Genomic DNA, 16,489 nt, shown 5'->3' on the forward strand with positions numbered 1-16,489 from the left:
ATTGAGTCCCGCTTCGGGCTCCCTGCATGGAGCCTGCTTCTCCCTCTGCCTGTGTCTCTGCCTCTCTCTCTCTCTCTCTGCATCACTATGGATAAATAAATAAAATCTTAAAAAAAAAAATATATATATATATATATATATATATATATATATATATATATATATATATACAAAAGAAAATCTTGGGGCGCCTGGGTGGCTCAGTCAGTTGGGCATCTGTCTTCAGCTCGAGTCATGATCCTGGGGTCCTGGGATTGAGCCCCAAGTCAGGCACCCTGCTCAGTGGGGAGTCTTCTCCCTCTCCTTCTGACCCTCTCCCTTTGCTCGTGCTCTTGCTTGCACTCTCTCAAATGAATAAATAAAAATTCTTTTTTAAAAAAGATTTATTTATTTATTCATGAGAGACAGAGAGAGAGAGAGAGAAGCAGAGACATAGGGAGAGGGAGAAGCAAGCTCCTCGCAGGGAACCTAATGTGGGACTTGATCCCGGATCCTGGGATCACACTCTGAGCTGAAGGCAGATGCCAACTGCTGAGCCACCCAGGTGTCCCAATAAAAAATTAAAAAAAAAAATCTTAACATCAGGGGCACCTGGGTGGCCCAGTCATTCGAGGGTCCAAAGGGTCCAGCTCTTGGTTTTGGCTCAGGTCATGATCTCATGGGTGGTGGGACTGAGCCTAGCAACCAGCTCCCACTCAGCAGGGATTCTGCTTGAAGATTCTCTCCCTCTACTCCTACCCTCACTTGCCCTCTCTCTCTCTCTCAAAAATAAATAAATCTTTAAAAAAAATCTTAACATCAGATGAATGTAACGTTTATTTGTAAAAAATGGGAAAACTGACTACAAATGTAATTTGTTTCAGAGACATCTTTCTAATTAGAGGGTCCCTGGGGTGGGAAAACAATAAAAGGACTCTGAAAGATGCAGGTATTGGAAACCCTACTCATGGCCGGACCCTTCTTCACAGAAGCGGGTAAGCCAAAGACTTAAGAGAGCAAGGGGTCTTCCTGAGGTCATATCATCTGAGTAAATTGCAGAGTTAGGATTCTAGTTTGGGTTCCCTGACTCCCAAGCCAGGTGCCTTCTCAGTCCCCATGGATGAACATCTGCTTCTTTCTTCATCCTTCTTCTCTTCTTTTTCCTGAAATTTTGTGAACCTTTAGTCAGACCCAGAAAGAGCCCAAACCATTTTATTAACATTTACCAGAAGATTATTGGATATTGCCAATGCATTGCATTTAATAACAATGACTAATAATTCTTTTGTAAGCGCCACACTTACTAGTGACCCTGTTACATCTCTTCTTTGTCCACAGAATACATTAAACTGTACTCTTAAAAGTGGAGCATCTCCTTATGCATAAATAGACAAATTGTTCTCCAAATATGTTCTAGGACATAATGCTCTGAACTTTAGAAATTCAGTTTATTTTGATTATAGTTAATTCTTGATGTGCTGTTTGAATTCTGTCAATATCATTATTATAAATTTAATCATCTCAATAATTAAATATCATTAGTTTTCTCTATGTAATTCTGGTATGATTTTTCTGTCTGTCACATTAAAGGCAGATTGATATAACTTGGAAAATTGATAGAATGACTCTGTATGTTTTTGTTTACAGTCCACTGGAAAAAAATGATAAAATATTCAATTATCAATTTTATAGATGTTTTCCCATTTTTTATTAAGATATCATTTACCATAAAATTCACTCTTTTTAGTATATGGTTCTGTGAGATATGACAAATACAAACAATTATTTAACCACCGCCACAATCAAAATACATTATTATTATTTTTAATATTTTACTTATATTTATTTATTCATGAGAGACACAGAGAGAGGCAGAGACCTAGGCAGAGGGAGAAGCAGCTCTCTGCAGTGAGCCCGATGCGGGATTCAATCCAGGGGGACCCTGGGATCATGACCTAAGCCAAAGGCAGATGCTCAACCACTGAGCCACCGAGGCATCTCTCAAAATACATTATAATTCCATCACCCCAAAGAAATTTTTGAGCGTTCGGCCACGGACGAAGATAAATATATCTTCCTTTTGGGATCTTGTCCAAGGCCCTTTCACTTCCCTCACTAGACCATCTGGCCTTTCCCAGGAAGTTCTTGGCTCTCAAGTTGATGGGAATAGCGAGGCCACTATGTTCACAGTCTAAGGGAGAGGGTTGGCAGCAGCTCATATAAGGCCATCCGCCCAGACTCTCAAAAGATTCCTCAAACTAGAAGGATAGAGGGAAAGAGTGGACCACCAGTGAGTCATTCTTGAGTTTGTCAAGAGGCAAAGGTACCCCTCTGCTTATCTGGTCTTGCCACTCTGCCCTGTCTCAGCCTCCTCCAGTACACACAACACACGTGCACACAACACACAATTATTTACACATGCAGACGAACAAATATACATCTAATATACATAAATGTGTATATATATATATATATATACACACACACACACATGATCAACCCTACACACAAATCCTCACTCACATATAAACTCAAACAGATATATACATAGATATGCAAATGCATGTGCTCATGAACTACTTCTGGGAAAATTGCATCACTTGTCGACGTTATCTGCAATTTGCTTCTCTTGTTGCTCAACTTCATATTTCCCCATGCCATGGGGCATCAGATGCTGCTTGTTGCTGACTCTTCTTTGAAGCTTCTTTGTTACTGTGGGTTATGGTAGCTGAAGGGTGATGTCTAATTTTCAGTCAATTCAGGGAGCTTGTGTCATGGAGAGCCATGAGGACCTGATGCTTGTTATGAATGAGGTATTGGGAGCTGGTGGGAGAATAGGGCATGGAAAGTGAAGGCTGTGTGACTTCTGTAGAGATGGATCACTGTGCAAAAAGAGCTGGCTGCTAGAGAGCTGTGGTTGTATCAGTCTATATCTAGCTGAATTTGTGTTTCCAGTTTTAAGCCCATACTATAAACCATCCATTTCTCTGTATCATCAGCAAGATTCATTTTATTTTGCACATGGTGAACTCTTCACTGAGCATTGGAGAATAAGGGTTTTAAGCACCTGTGGGTTCATCAGCTGATCTTTCTTGAATGCTGTGCTGTGAGCTGGAAGGGGGCAGGTTTTGCCTGGGTGGAGTAAAGTTGATTCCGGTCTTGCTGGAGGAAGTGCCTCTGCTAGTATAGGCGTAGACTATTTCTGGAAGGATATGCAAGGCATTGCTAACATTGATTGCTTTGGGGGAAGGAAACTGAGTAGTAGACATCAAAGCCCTGTGTGATGAGATGAAGAGAGCTGTAGGAGTTCTCAGTGGAGGACCCTTAGAAGAGATGAGGCATGAGCTCAGTCCTGAATGGGGTCAACAGGTGAAGGAGGAAAATTAATCTGGTATTAGCTTGAAATCCAGCCTTGGCCCTATCCTCACTTCAGAGGCCCTATATGAAGCCAAGTAAGAATATACAGATGAGTTTAGGGGGAGGGTTGTCCCAGCCTCCTTGTCTATATAGTATGTCAGGCCAAGTGAGGGTCCTCATCTGCCTAACACAGTGTCCCACCATTTGCTTTTCCCTTTGGGCATAGGGCAGACCCAGCTTGGAAGGGGAAGGCGGGGATCCTCCTGTTTTCTGAGTTTTTTAGTAGACAAAGGCTATTGGCCCAGGGAGTTTTTGACCTACATAGCTCTTCCTTTTGGAATTACAAGACTTAGTTGGGGCAGCAAGCCCTCATTCTAAGGCCTGAACTGCTAGAGCTGTTATCAGGCTCAGGTAGGGTCAGGGAAGAGGTTTTGTATATGTTTACTGACGCAAACCAGAGAAAACGAGGTGGGAAAGGAGGTGCAGAGCAAGAGCCATACATATGTGATTCACTTTGGGCTTTCCAAATTCTGAGGTGGGGATGGGTAATGGACACTTTGGTCCCAAGAGGGTGGCTGCTTGGAAGACAGTAAGCAGTAAGGCTTGGCCGGAGATATAGATGGTGTGAAAGGAAGAATAATAGGATGGATAGGTTGAGCCCGGATCATAGAGAATCTTGGCAGTCCCAGAGTTGGTATCCTACTAAGGGTTTAGCATGACCAGAGCTGGATGGCTGGCAGATTAATCTTGTGTGAGTAGGGGAGACTGGAGAAAGAAGATGACATTTAAAAAGTCTGAATATTATCTATTTTTGAAGAGATAATACGTCATTATGGTTCAAAACTCAAAAAATACAAAAGAACATATACAGTGAAACATTTCCCTTCTATTTCTTATCCTAGCCATTCAGTTTCCTTCCCTAGAAGCAATCAATTTTAACAATGTCTTATTTTCCCAAAAATAGTATATGTGTATACAAGAAAGTACATAGTTCTTTTATTTTCTCTTTTTTTTACATAGATAATAGCATATTGCATACCCTTGTTTTTCTTATATGTTATCATCTCATTTAACTCATACAGCAAATGTAGTGAGACAGGTAATATTATCTCTCTCTTACTGATGAGGTAATGGAGGCATAGAGAAGTGAAGTAATTTACCCAAAACTATAGATTCTGTAAATGGTAAAGTTGAGATTTGAACCCAGGGAATCTGATCTCAGAGATCCATATAAGGGTCTCTGAGGAATATGTTATAACATCAATATAGTTTTTAAAGATTTTTTTTATTTATTCATGAGAGACACAGAGAGAAGGCAGAGACATAGGCAGAGGGAGAAGCAGACTCCTTGCAGGAGCTGGATGTGGGACTCAATCCTGGAACTCCAGGATCACACCCTGAACCAAAGGCAGATGCTCAACCACTGAGCCACCCAGGCATCCCCCAATATTTATTGTACTAAAAGTCCCAATGGTAAAATTTATAAATTTATAAATCGAGAAATTGGTTCATTTCACATTAACTAAGAATGCTATGTTGACATACATTTCTGTAAGGTAATTTTCAGTGATTTATCGAGTTCTCAGTTCCATTAAGAGCTGTCTTTTATCTACCTAGAGGCAGCCAGTTGCCTACTGCGTCCAAGATATTTCCTGTCCACAACAGAATCACCATGGTTCTTCAGAGGCTTTTCAGGTTCTCCTCTGTCATCAGGTCTGCAAGTCTCAGCCCATTTGAGGAGGACCATTGGCATTACAGCAGTGGCATTTATTTCTTTTATTTTTTATTTATTTATTTTAAAGATTTTTATTTATTCATATGAGAGAGAGAGAGAGAGAGAGAGGGAGAATCAGGCTCCATGCATGGAGCCTGATGTGGGACTCCATCCCCGGTCCCCAGGATCACGCCCTGGGCTGAAGGCGGCGATAAACCGCTGGGCCACCCGGGCTGCCAGCAGTGGCATTTAATAAGGAACTTGATCCTGTACAGAAACTCTTCATGGACAAGATTAGAGAATACAGAACTTAGGGACAGGCATCTGGAGGACCTGTTGATACTGACCCAGAGTACCAGCAAGAGTGGAGAGGGAGGTTTTTAAGCTTAAGCAAATGTACGGTAAAGCAGATGTGAGGGACGCCTGGGTGGCAGAGCGTGAACCTGGAGTTCTGGGATCGAGTCCCACATGGACTCCCTGCAGGGAGCCTGCTTCTCCCTCTGCCTATATCTCTGCGTCTCTCTTTCTGTGTCATAAATAAATAAATAAATAAATAAATAAATAAATAAATAAAATCTTAAAAAAAAAAGGCAGTTGTGAATATGTACCCTAACTTCAAATTTGAAGCCATCGAAAAACCCCAGTCCTGAAGAAATAAGGTAAAATATATTTGCCAATTTGTCCTAGATTAGTTGTACAACTGATCAGAAGTATCAGAATAAACATATATTTCTCATTTGTGAAAAAAGAAAAAGCTGTCTTTCAATACGTGAGTTCATTTTTTCTACATTAAAAAAAAATTGCTTCTGGGTACCTGGGTGGCTCAGTTTGTTAAGTGTCTGCCTTTAGCTCAGGTCCTGATCCTGGGGTCCTGGGATGGAGTCCCATACTGCAGAGCAGGGAGCCTACTTCTCCCTCTCTCTCTCTGCCACTCTCCCTGCTTATGCTCTCTGTCAGATAAATAAATAAAATCTTATTTAAAATTGCTTCTGATTTGTATCCTTAGCTCAGATCTACCCTTTTGTTTTTTTAAAGATTTTATTTATTTATTCATGAGAGAGAGAGAGAGAGAGAGAGAGGTAGAGACACAGGCAGAGGGAGAAGCAGGCTCCATGCAGGGAGCTCGACGTGGGACTCGATCCCAGGTCTCCAGGATCAGGCCCTGGGCCAAAGGCAGGCACTAAACCGCTGAGCCACCCAGGGATCCCCTACCCTTTCATTTTTAAAAGCTAGTGTGCAGAGGCACCTAAGTGTCTCAGTTTGTTAAGTGTCTGACTCTTATTTTTGGCTCAGGTCATGATCTCAGGGTTGTGAGATCAAGACTTGCAATGTGCCGAGCCAGAGGCTCTGAACTGAGTGGGGCTGTGTGCTGGGCTTGGAACCTGCTTAAGATTCTTTCTCTTCCTCTTCTTCTGCTCTTCCCTCTTTCTCTCTAATTAAAGGAAAAAGAAGAAGTAGAAGAAGAAATAAAGGAAAAAGCTAGTGTCCAGAAAGTTCAGAACAACTAAAGAATGATGAGTTACCTTGAAATTCCATTATTTTTCTGTGGATTTTTTCTCAATTTAAAAATTTGTGGTAAAATAAACGTGCATAACATAAAATTTACCATATTAATCATGTTTAAGCATACAGTTCAGTGGTAGTAAGTACATCCATAATGCTGAACAACTATCACCATCCATCACTAGAACTCTTTATCTTGCAAATTGTATACTCTATATCCCACTAAATAAAGAGGCCTCATTCTTCTCTCCTCACCAACCCCTGGAAACCACCATTCTACTTTTAGTCTCTAGGATTTTGACTAGTCTAGGTAACTCATGTAAGTGGAATCGTATTGTACGTGTCTTTCTGTGACTGGCTTATTTCATTTAGTGTAATTATTTGTCCTAAATTAAATGTAATTAAATGTCTTTAAGGTTCATCCATATTGTAGCATATGTCTGATTTTCCTTCCTTTTAAAGGCTGAATAATATTTGACTGCGTGTGTGTGTGTGTGTATGGGTATACACTGCATTTTGCTTATTCAGTCATTCATGGATGGACACTCGGGTTGCTTCCACATTTTATTTATTTTTTTTTTCAAAAAAGATTTATTTATTTATTTATTTATTTATTTATTTATGATAGACATGGGGTGGGGGGAGGCAGAGACACAGGAGGAGGGAGAAGCAGGCTCCATGCTGGGAGCCCGATGTGGGACTCGAACCCTGGACTCCAGGATCGCGCCCCGGGCCAAAGGCAGGCGCTAAACTGCTGAGCCACCCAGGTATCCCCATGCTTCCACGTTTTAGCTATTAACACACACTGTTTCATACGTTGCTTTTTCCATTAACAATATATCTTGGATATTTTTTCATGCAGTTCACAATGAGTCTTCTTTTTGTTTTTCCTTCTTTCTCTTGCTTGTTTTGTTTTACAAATGCATAATATTTCAAGTTTTGCACAGACTGTAGTTTATTTGACTTGTCCCCTATAGCTGGATATTTGGATTGTTACCACTTAGTTTTTCTGTTTGGTCTTGCTGTTATATACTACAATGCACACACACACATATATATATACTTTTCCAGTTAGTTTTGATCCAAGATACACCAACGATTTCATTCCATCTTTCAAGGCAGGGTTTGACTCTGTTTTTGGGCTGATCTGTTGTGATCATATCCTCCCTCCTCTTTACTTTTTTTAAAAAATTTTTATTTAAAATTATATAAAAAATTTAAACTTTTTATTTAAAGGTTTTATTTATTTATTCATCAGAGACAGAGAGAGGCAGAGACACAGGCAGAGGGAGAAGCAGGCTCCACTCCATGCAGGGAGCCCGATATGGGGCTCGATCCCGGGTCTCCAGGATCACATCCTGGGCTGAAGGTGGCACTAAACCCCTGAGCCACCCAGCTGCCCCTCTCCTCTTTGGTGTTGCTTTTTTAGGGTACAGACTTGCAAGGTATAGCTATCCCTGCTCTTCCTATTTCCTCCAGGGCAGAGGCAACACTCATGGGAGTAATAAAAGGGCAAATGATCCGGTGTCCCTTCAAACTGGTATTTTAGGGATCCCTGGGTGGTGCAGTGGTTTAGCGCCTGTCTTTGGCCCAGGGCTTGATCCTGGAGACCCGGGATTGAATCCCACGTTGGGCTCCTGGTGCATGGAGCCTGCTTCTCCCTCTGCCTGTGTCTCTGCCTCTCTCTCTCTCTCTCTCTGTGACTGTCATAAATAAATAAAAATTAAAAAAAAAAAAGAAAGAATGCCCACTGATTTGCACAGATGTCTGTGTCAGGCTATTTATCTAGATTTTCCATAAGCAACTCATCTGCCTTTGGTCATCTTACTAAGCCAATGAAAAAATAAAAATGAGTTATTAAAAAAAACTGGTATTTTAAAATTACTTAGGTTTTTTTTTTTTTAATTTTAAAAAAAAAATTGCTTGTTGAGGGCAGCTTGGGTGGCTCAGTGGTTTAGCGCTGCCTTTAGCCCAGGGCGTGATCCTGGGGACCTGGGATCAAGCCCCATGTCGGGCTCCCTGCATGGAGCCTGCTTCTCTTTCTGTCATTCTCTGTCTCTGTCTCTCTTTCATGAATAAATAAATAAAATCTTAAAAAAAAATTAATTGTTGAAGGGTGCCTGGCTGGCTCCTTTGGTACAGCATGTGACTCTTGATCTTGGGGTTGTGGGTTCAAGCCCTACACTAGGAGTAGAGCTTACTTTTTAAAAAAAAGCCCAACTTATTGAATATGTATCAAGCAAAAGGAAATGATTTATTAATAAAATATGTATACTTTTTATACTAAAAATGAGATTTATTACATGCATGGTATATATTACTGTTTTATACTCTATGAAATTGTTTTTTTTTTTTAAAGATTTTATTTATTCATGAGAATACAGAGAGAGAGAGAGAGAGGCAGAGACAAAGGCAGAGGGAGAAGCAGGCTCCATGCAGAGAGCTTGATGTGGGACTTGATTCCGGGTCTCCAGGATCACGCCGTGGGCTGTAGGCAGCACTAAACCGCTGAGCCACCGGGGCTGCCCCTGAAATTGTTTTTATTTCCTAGCCTTTCCATTATTGATATCATTATCTAGCAACACTCACTAAAAGTAGAGGTTACTCACTTATAAAGTTCCAAAGTATTTTTCAAAATATGCTTGAAAAATCTCAGGATGAGATTTTTCTGGATTTCATACAACTAAAATGAACATTTAGTAGCTTGTTCTTTTTTGTTTCCTTGTAATTTGGGCCAGATAATTTTAAAGGGATTAAAAGTTGGACAGTATAGTGCTATGCTTTATTCATTGTTTTTCAGCACTAATAGAATTTTCTAATGTGTGTATGTGTTTGAATAAAGAGAGACAGACAGACAGAGTGGAGAGAAATCAAGAATGAATAAGGTTTTTGCATGAGCTGAAAGAATAGGGTTGCCATTTACTAAGATGGGGAAAGAATGTGGAAGGGACAGTATTATGGGGGAAAATCAGAAATCTAATTTGGAATATGTTAACTTGGAGATGCCTTTTAGACCTCCAAACTAAGATGATAAGTCAGTTAAACTCAAAAATCACTCAAAAATCTTGAGTTCAGGGGCAAGTTCTAGGTAGAGTTAATATTTGTAAAGTGCTTAAAATAGTACCTTGGATATCCTTTTTTTTTTTTTTTTTTTTAAATTTTTTTTTTAATTTTTATTTATTTATGATAGTCACAGAGAGATAGAGAGAGAGGCAGAGACACAGGCAGAGGGAGAAGCAGGCTCCATGCACTGGGAGCCCGACGTGGGATTCGATCCCGGGCCTCCAGGATCGCGCCCTGGGCCAAAGGCAGGCGCCAAACCGCTGCGCCACCCAGGGATCCCTTGGATATCCTTTTAAACTAAATCATACCATGACTCTCTTTTTCAAAACTCTCCAGTGACTCTTCAATTTATTCAGAGACAAAGGCAAAATCTTTACAGTGTGCCTACAAAGCTCTCTGTAATTTGCTTTGTCCCGCCTCCAACATCTGCTTTGGTGATGGTAATGCTAGATGCTGTAACAAATAAACCCTATAGGGATCCCTGGGTGGCGCAGCGGTTTGGCGCCTGCCTTTGGCCCAGGGCGCGATCCTGGAGAGCCGGGATCGAATCCCATATCGGGCTCCCGGTGCATGGAGCCTGCTTCTCCCTCTGCCTGTGTCTCTGCCTCTCTCTCTCTCTCTCTCCCTCTCTCTGTGACTATCATAAATAAATAAAATTAAAAAAAAAAAACCAAAAAACAAAAAAACTAAACCCTATAGTACCAGGGGCTTAACATAATTGAAATTTATTTGCTTGTTTGTTTCTTTTTCTTCCTTCCTTTCTTTCTTTTTAAAGATTTTACTTCCTTGAGAGAGAGAGAGAGAGAGAGAGAGAGAGAGAGAGAGAGAGCATGAGCATGGGAGTGGCAGAGGGAGAAGCAGACTCCCCACTGAGCAGGGAGCCTGGTGTGGGGCTCCATTCCAGGACCCTGGGATCATGGCCTGAGCCAAAGGCAGATGCTTAACTAAGCCACCCAGGTGCCCCTGAAGTTTATTTCTTGTTCACAAAACTGTCCAGTGTGGGTGCTCTTGGTCAGTTGGAACCTTTCCTCTATGTGCTTGATTCAGAGATCCAGGCTCTGTCTTCTTTTTTACCATTCCTTAGACTCTCAGAATCTTAGAATCTCTACTTAGAATCTAAAATCTCAGAATCTTAGAATCTCTACTTCTAGCTGGTGGGAGGCATAAAAGAGAGAAGCCTCATTTGCTTCTTAAATACCCTGATTAGCAGTGACACACAAATTCCTACAAACATTCCACTGGTGAGAACTAGTCACATGGCCACATCTAGATGCAAGTGGGACTGGGAAATGTTGCCATGACTAGACAGCTGCTTCCTAGGGACAACTCTACACACTGTGTAAAGGTTTCATGATTTTTTTGTGAACTACTAGCCAATTCCACCACACCTTCTACAATCTTCTACCACTCTTCCCACCCCAACTCTTTCTAGCCACCCCAGACTTTTTATAACTCCTTGAACACTCTAGGCACATTTCAGCCTCATGCTCTTCCCTGGAATTATCTTCCCTCAGATGTCCATTTGTTTATTCTCATGTGCTTAATTGTGAAATGGGTGCCCCAGAATGCCACTTATTAAGAGTGTATTATGTCCCAGATATTAGAAAGTCTTTTTTTCATTGATTTAAAAAAATTAATTTAACAATCTTCAAAGCAATCTTCTGAAAGGTAAGAATGATTATTCTTATTCCAGAGAGGTTAACTGATGTGCCTCAGCTCACACAGCTAGTAAAAGCAGGATTGGGGATTTTTTTTTTTTTTTTTTTTTTTTTTTTTTTTATGATAGTCACACACACAGAGAGAGAGAGAGGCAGAGACACAGGCAGAGGGAGAAGCAGGCTCCATGCACCGGGAGCCCGACGTGGCACTCGATCCCGGGTCTCCAGGATCGCGCCCTGGGCCAAAGGCAGGCGCCAAACCGCTGTGCCACCCAGGGATCCCCAGGATTGGGGATTTAAACACTAAATCTAAGGAGCATCCAGTTCTCTTTTCTCTCTCTCCAAAGAAGCAATCACTCTGCCAAACACATTTTCTACTGGGAAAGAGATCACTTGACAGTTGAGTATTCTGGGCCTCTGAGCAGTTACATTTCCCAGGGAAAATTAATACAGTTGGGCTTTTGTTTCAAACTTGTGTTTTATGAGTTGAGTTAGTGTGAGAGATCTCCCAGCATTTGATTGCCCTGGATGCATTAGATAAAAAGTCTCTGGGCTTTCAGACTGAGGACATTTAAGTCTTTTTCAAGTCTCTTCTCCCATATCACCCCCAAGTGATCTTTTTAAGATGTCGGTCAGATCTTGTTATTCCTCAGCTCAAATTCCTCTAACTTACCACCCCTGATACACACTCTACAGGATCAATTCTCTGGCCTGGCATTTGAAGCTTTTCCTGCTCTGTCCCTCTCTTTCCTTGGTTTCATCCCCTTTTAATTTTCCATTTCACATTGAATTGAATTACTTGCTGTTGCCTAAATGTACCAATTTAATATGTCACTCTCTGTCATTGCCCTTGCATCCTGAAACATCTTTTTCTCTCCCCTTTTACCTGAGAAATTCCTTTTGATTCTCTGGAACTCAGGTCATATTATACTGCCTTCTGGAAGCATTCCCTGACCATCTGCCAGCCTGAGGTGGTGCCTCAGGTGCTGTGTAATTATTTAGTTCTCTGAGCCCCCTCTATTATCTCTGTCCCCAACATATAGGAAGGATAGGGTGGGGCATCACCCTGAATAGGCTTTGTAAAGATACCTTCTCCTTCCTACTTTTTAATTTTTGTTTGTGTATATATATATTGAATATATATATATGTATATATATATAAAAAATATATATTCATGAGAGACACACAGAGAGAGAGAGAGGCAGAGACACAAGCAGAGGGAGAAGCAGGCTCCATGCAGGGAGCCTGGTGTGGGACTCGATCCCGGGTCTCCAGGATCACACCCTCGGCCAAAGGCAGGCACCAAACCGCTGAGCCACCCAGGCATCCCTGTTTGTTTATATTTTTTGAGCCCAACACAGGGCTTAAACTCACAACCCTGAGATCAAGAGTCAGACACTTAACTGACTGAGCCATCCAGGCTTCCCTTCTCCTCCTCTTTTTGTCCCATCAGTTCAGGCAGGCTACATACAGGGAGGGGCAGGTACTATGGTTCCCTGTGATGTTGGCTGTGACCTCCAGGCCACCCTCCCTAAGGGTACCAATGTTTGAGAGAAGCACCCAGGGGAGAACCCAGGAGATAACCCAGAAGAGAACCAGGGTTGGCCCTTGGGGAAACCAGCTGCTTTCCGAGTCCTTAGTAGCAGCCTGCCAAAGCAAGCCTCTTGCTGGAATAATAATAATAATTTATAATAATTATGGAATGCCATGTATGTTCCAATAATAATAATAATTTATAATAATTATGGAATGCCGTGTCACTGTTATGACCATTTTACCAGTTTGCACATTTATCTTATGTAATCTTCACAAAAACATGACTGCCGGCCCCTGGAAAATGCCCAAGGTCACACAGTAAATGACAAAGTCAGGATTCAAATCTAAGCATTCTGTTTCTAGAGCCCATCGCAGTAACCACCATACTGTATTACCTTTCTGGCTTCCGATCCCCAGCTTCCTGTCTATCCTCTGTGGGAAACCAAATCAGAGGGTCCCAAGACAAGAACCAGGAGGCAAATTTCTCTACTCCTCATTCCCCACTTGCTCTCAGAAGGACTGGCTCAGAGATGGACCTGAGAATTCTCCTAAGTGGAAGAAGGGGAGCTCCTAAGTGGCCTGGGCCTCTGGGAACTCCAGGAGGGAGAACAGGACAGTCTGATGCTTGGGAAAAGGCCTGCGTGGGGTGGTGGGTTAGGGAGCTGGGAGCTGACCACAAGCCCAGGAGTCTAGCCTGGGTTTTGTCTCTTAGACTCTATATAATAACCTTGGGGGCAGTCTTGTTTCTTTCTGAGCCTTAGTTTCCCCATTTGTAAAACAAAGGTAAATATGGGGCTGGCTGATCCACCTCCTCCAAAAGAGAAGTCCTCTTCAGCTCTCCTGCCCACGGAAGCCACGGGGCAGGCGCGGCGGGAAGGAGCCCTCTGGGGTCTAGGTGTCGCCTGGAGCTGGGGGGAGTGGGCTGCCCAGGTCGTCCTGCGACCCCATCCCCGTGACAGGGCCCGGCTAACGAGGAGACGTCGGGACTTCCAGGGTGAGGAGTGGATGGGGGGACAGAACACGGGCCAGGGAATCGGCTCTGCGGGGTGCGCCCACTCATCCCTCACCTCCTCATCCTCTCAAAGGGAGTCGCGGCCTCGAGGGGGTGGTGGTTGCGGGCGAGCGGGCAGTGGCCGGCGGCGCTGCGGCGGCCGCCTGGGAAGCTGCGGCCCGCGGGGCCCGAAGAGCATCACGTCATCCTTTCCGCCAGGCGCCCGCCCCCTCCCCGACGGCGCCTGCGCAGGCGCGGCGGGAGGGGGTCGCGGTGGGGGCTCTCCTCAGCGCTTTCCGCCCTTCTTCAGGCTCGCTCCGGTCGCGGCGCTCTCGGCTGACGGCGGCGGCGGCGGGGAGAGGAAGGCGTCCAGGATGCGGCGCGGGGCGGCCCGGTGCCCCCCTGCCCCGTCACGGCAGCCGCGGCGGCCGCGGGGACCGGGCCAGGGCCGGGGGCGGCGGCCCGAGCCGCGGTAGCGGCGGCGGCGGCGGGAGGGGCGGCCTGAGGGCGGGCGGGCGCCCTGGTGCGGGGGCTCCGCGCTCCGCACGGCCCGGCCCGGCTCGGCCCCGGCGCCATGAGCGGCGGCGGCGGCGGCGGAGGGGGCTCGGCGCCCAGTCGTTTCGCCGACTACTTTGTCATCTGCGGGCTGGACACCGAGACCGGGCTGGAGCCGGACGAGCTGTCGGGTGAGTGCGCGCGGAGTCCCGGGCTGCTTCCCCGCGCCCGCTGCGTCCGGGGACCCTCGAGGAAACCTCCCTGCTTTGTCCCGCGACTGGGCGAGGGCCGGTCCGCGGGACCCACGGCTGGCGCGGGGGAAGGGGGTGTCGGGCTAGAGGTGGGCAAGCGGGCTGAGGGGCTCTGGTCGGGAGGGGCGTGAACGGCCCCTGCGCCCCCTGCGCTGTGCCCCTGTAGTAGGGGACGACGAGGGGGGGGAAGCGCTGTGTGTTCTGTCTCGTGAAGGTAAAACGACTTTGTGCAAGATGAAGGTAAGCTTGTTGCCGAACACCCGTTAGGGAGGGAAGAATCACAGCGAAAGTAAGTTCCACCCAGACTTAAAAAAAAAAAAAAAAAAAAAAAAAGAGAAAAAAAACAAACCAAGGAGAGCAAAACAAACTTGTGGGTTTTTCTGGCCTCTTCCCAAGAAGGCAGTTCCTCAAAACCGTTCTAACTCAGCCCTGGGCCGGGCCCCCTGGTTTGATAGGACATGAAGTAATAACGTGAACTTGAGCCACACCAAGGATGAGAACTCTCTTAGTTCTAGAAAGGGCCAGTACCCCGGGGCCATGCCTCTGTTTATGAAAAGTAACGCGTGGCCGTTTAGGAGACCAGCCTCATTTGTGAGTAAAAAAGGGCAGCAACCTAATGAGGTAGTCTCGGTTGGGTACTGATGCTTCCTAAGTCATCTTTCAAAGAGGAAGCGATAGGAAAGTGAAGATGGGGTCCAGATCAAATTTGACAAGAATTGCAGAAGGATGTCATAACTGTAAAATCCCCACCAATACCGCTGCACTGTCATTGGAGCCTTTGAATTGCAACAGTTTTGAAAAAGTTTTGTCTGGAGTGTCCAGTTTGCAGGTTTCATGCGAATGGAGGTTTGTTGTGTCATCCTGGTTTGATGAGGGATACTCCTTTCCAGTGTTCTGTCATGATGTATTCACTCAAGTTTCCTGGAAGCGATTATGCTATTGACTAATTTTACCTTGCTTCAGAGATAATAGGGCAGGGTTTTTTTGTTTTTCTTTTTTGTCACCAGAAAAATCCCAGTGTTTCTTATGAAAAAAAATTAGGTGCATACTTAAATGATAAAAATAGACCATCTTTTATAAAACATGATCAATTGATGACCTTTAACAAGGTCAGAACAAATACATTATTTTCTCAAATTAATACCACATGGAGAAAAAAATCATGAAGCAACAATGCTATTGATACTAGGTCTTTTGTTGGGAGCAATTTTACTGTTTCAAGTTCACTTCAAATTCTTATAATACAGATGTTAGTTTTTCATCTGTTTCATAGTTACTAAATTTGTGACTTTTTGGTGTAGTTGTTGGAATTCAGTTCATGATATTGGAGCTGGGAGGGACCTAGAGAGGAAAATGAGTCCCAGGAAGGACTGTAGGGCCTACATCCTGTTAGTTAATTGCTTGACTTTTGGTTCAGCGTTCCTCTCAGAGTAAACTGCATCTCATTGCCTGGCTGGGTCTTTAGAAAACACTAACATATTGAGAAAGACTAAAAAGAATACAGTTCTCCTCAGTAATAGAAACTTTAAAGTGGTGGAATATACAAGTGTTTTCTTTATGCTGTGCTTTTGCGTGTTTATTAAATTTTCTAGAAATTTGATTTTAGAAAATAAAGATGGCTTGCAAATGATAAAGCATAAGAATGAAGCTGGGAAGTGATGTGTTAGTGAGAGCATGGATTTTGCTGTTAAATATTACTCCTCTTCAGTATATTGGCTATCTCTGTGACTGTGGGGCAAATTAGATAACTCTGCTGGGATCTTCATCTATTAAAAAAAAAAAAAAAAAAAAAAAAAAAAGAAAAGAAATGTAAGTAAAAAGCATCGCATCAAGTAGGCACTCAGAAATGTTACTTTTCTTTTAGTGAATATCTGCTAATTATATGTTTTTTTAGCAAGCTAAAATTATACCCCTGTGGCAGCTTATTGGGAGAATAAAGAA

At 43.6% G+C, this 16,489-nt stretch overlaps 1 protein-coding gene and 1 long non-coding RNA gene across 4 annotated transcripts in view; one reads left to right on the top strand and one right to left on the bottom strand.

Moving 5' to 3' along the window:
• Positions 1-1,663: 1,663 nt before the first annotated feature.
• LOC140594483 (uncharacterized) lies at positions 1,664-14,007 on the bottom strand. Its single transcript, XR_011995340.1, has 2 exons — positions 13,879-14,007; positions 1,664-3,331 (listed from the first exon to the last, which is right to left on the bottom strand). It is a non-coding gene; the product is annotated as an uncharacterized lncRNA (long non-coding RNA).
• A 226-nt stretch (positions 14,008-14,233) lies between these two features.
• Positions 14,234-16,489, top strand: part of DENND5A (DENN domain containing 5A) — a 108,848-nt gene continuing 106,592 nt past the window's right edge. For 2 of the 3 annotated variants that reach the window (XM_026008148.2, XM_072727327.1), the window contains exon 1: positions 14,234-14,488. In XM_026008148.2, the coding sequence (XP_025863933.2) occupies positions 14,377-14,488 (112 nt within the window). In that variant the 5' untranslated portion in view covers positions 14,234-14,376. The remainder of the gene's footprint in view (positions 14,489-16,489) is intronic. The other variant, XM_072727326.1, reaches the window with a different exon arrangement.

The sequence above is a fragment of the Vulpes vulpes genome, chromosome 11 (assembly GCF_048418805.1).
Source record: "Vulpes vulpes isolate BD-2025 chromosome 11, VulVul3, whole genome shotgun sequence".
NCBI classification, from domain to species: domain Eukaryota; kingdom Metazoa; phylum Chordata; class Mammalia; order Carnivora; family Canidae; genus Vulpes; species Vulpes vulpes.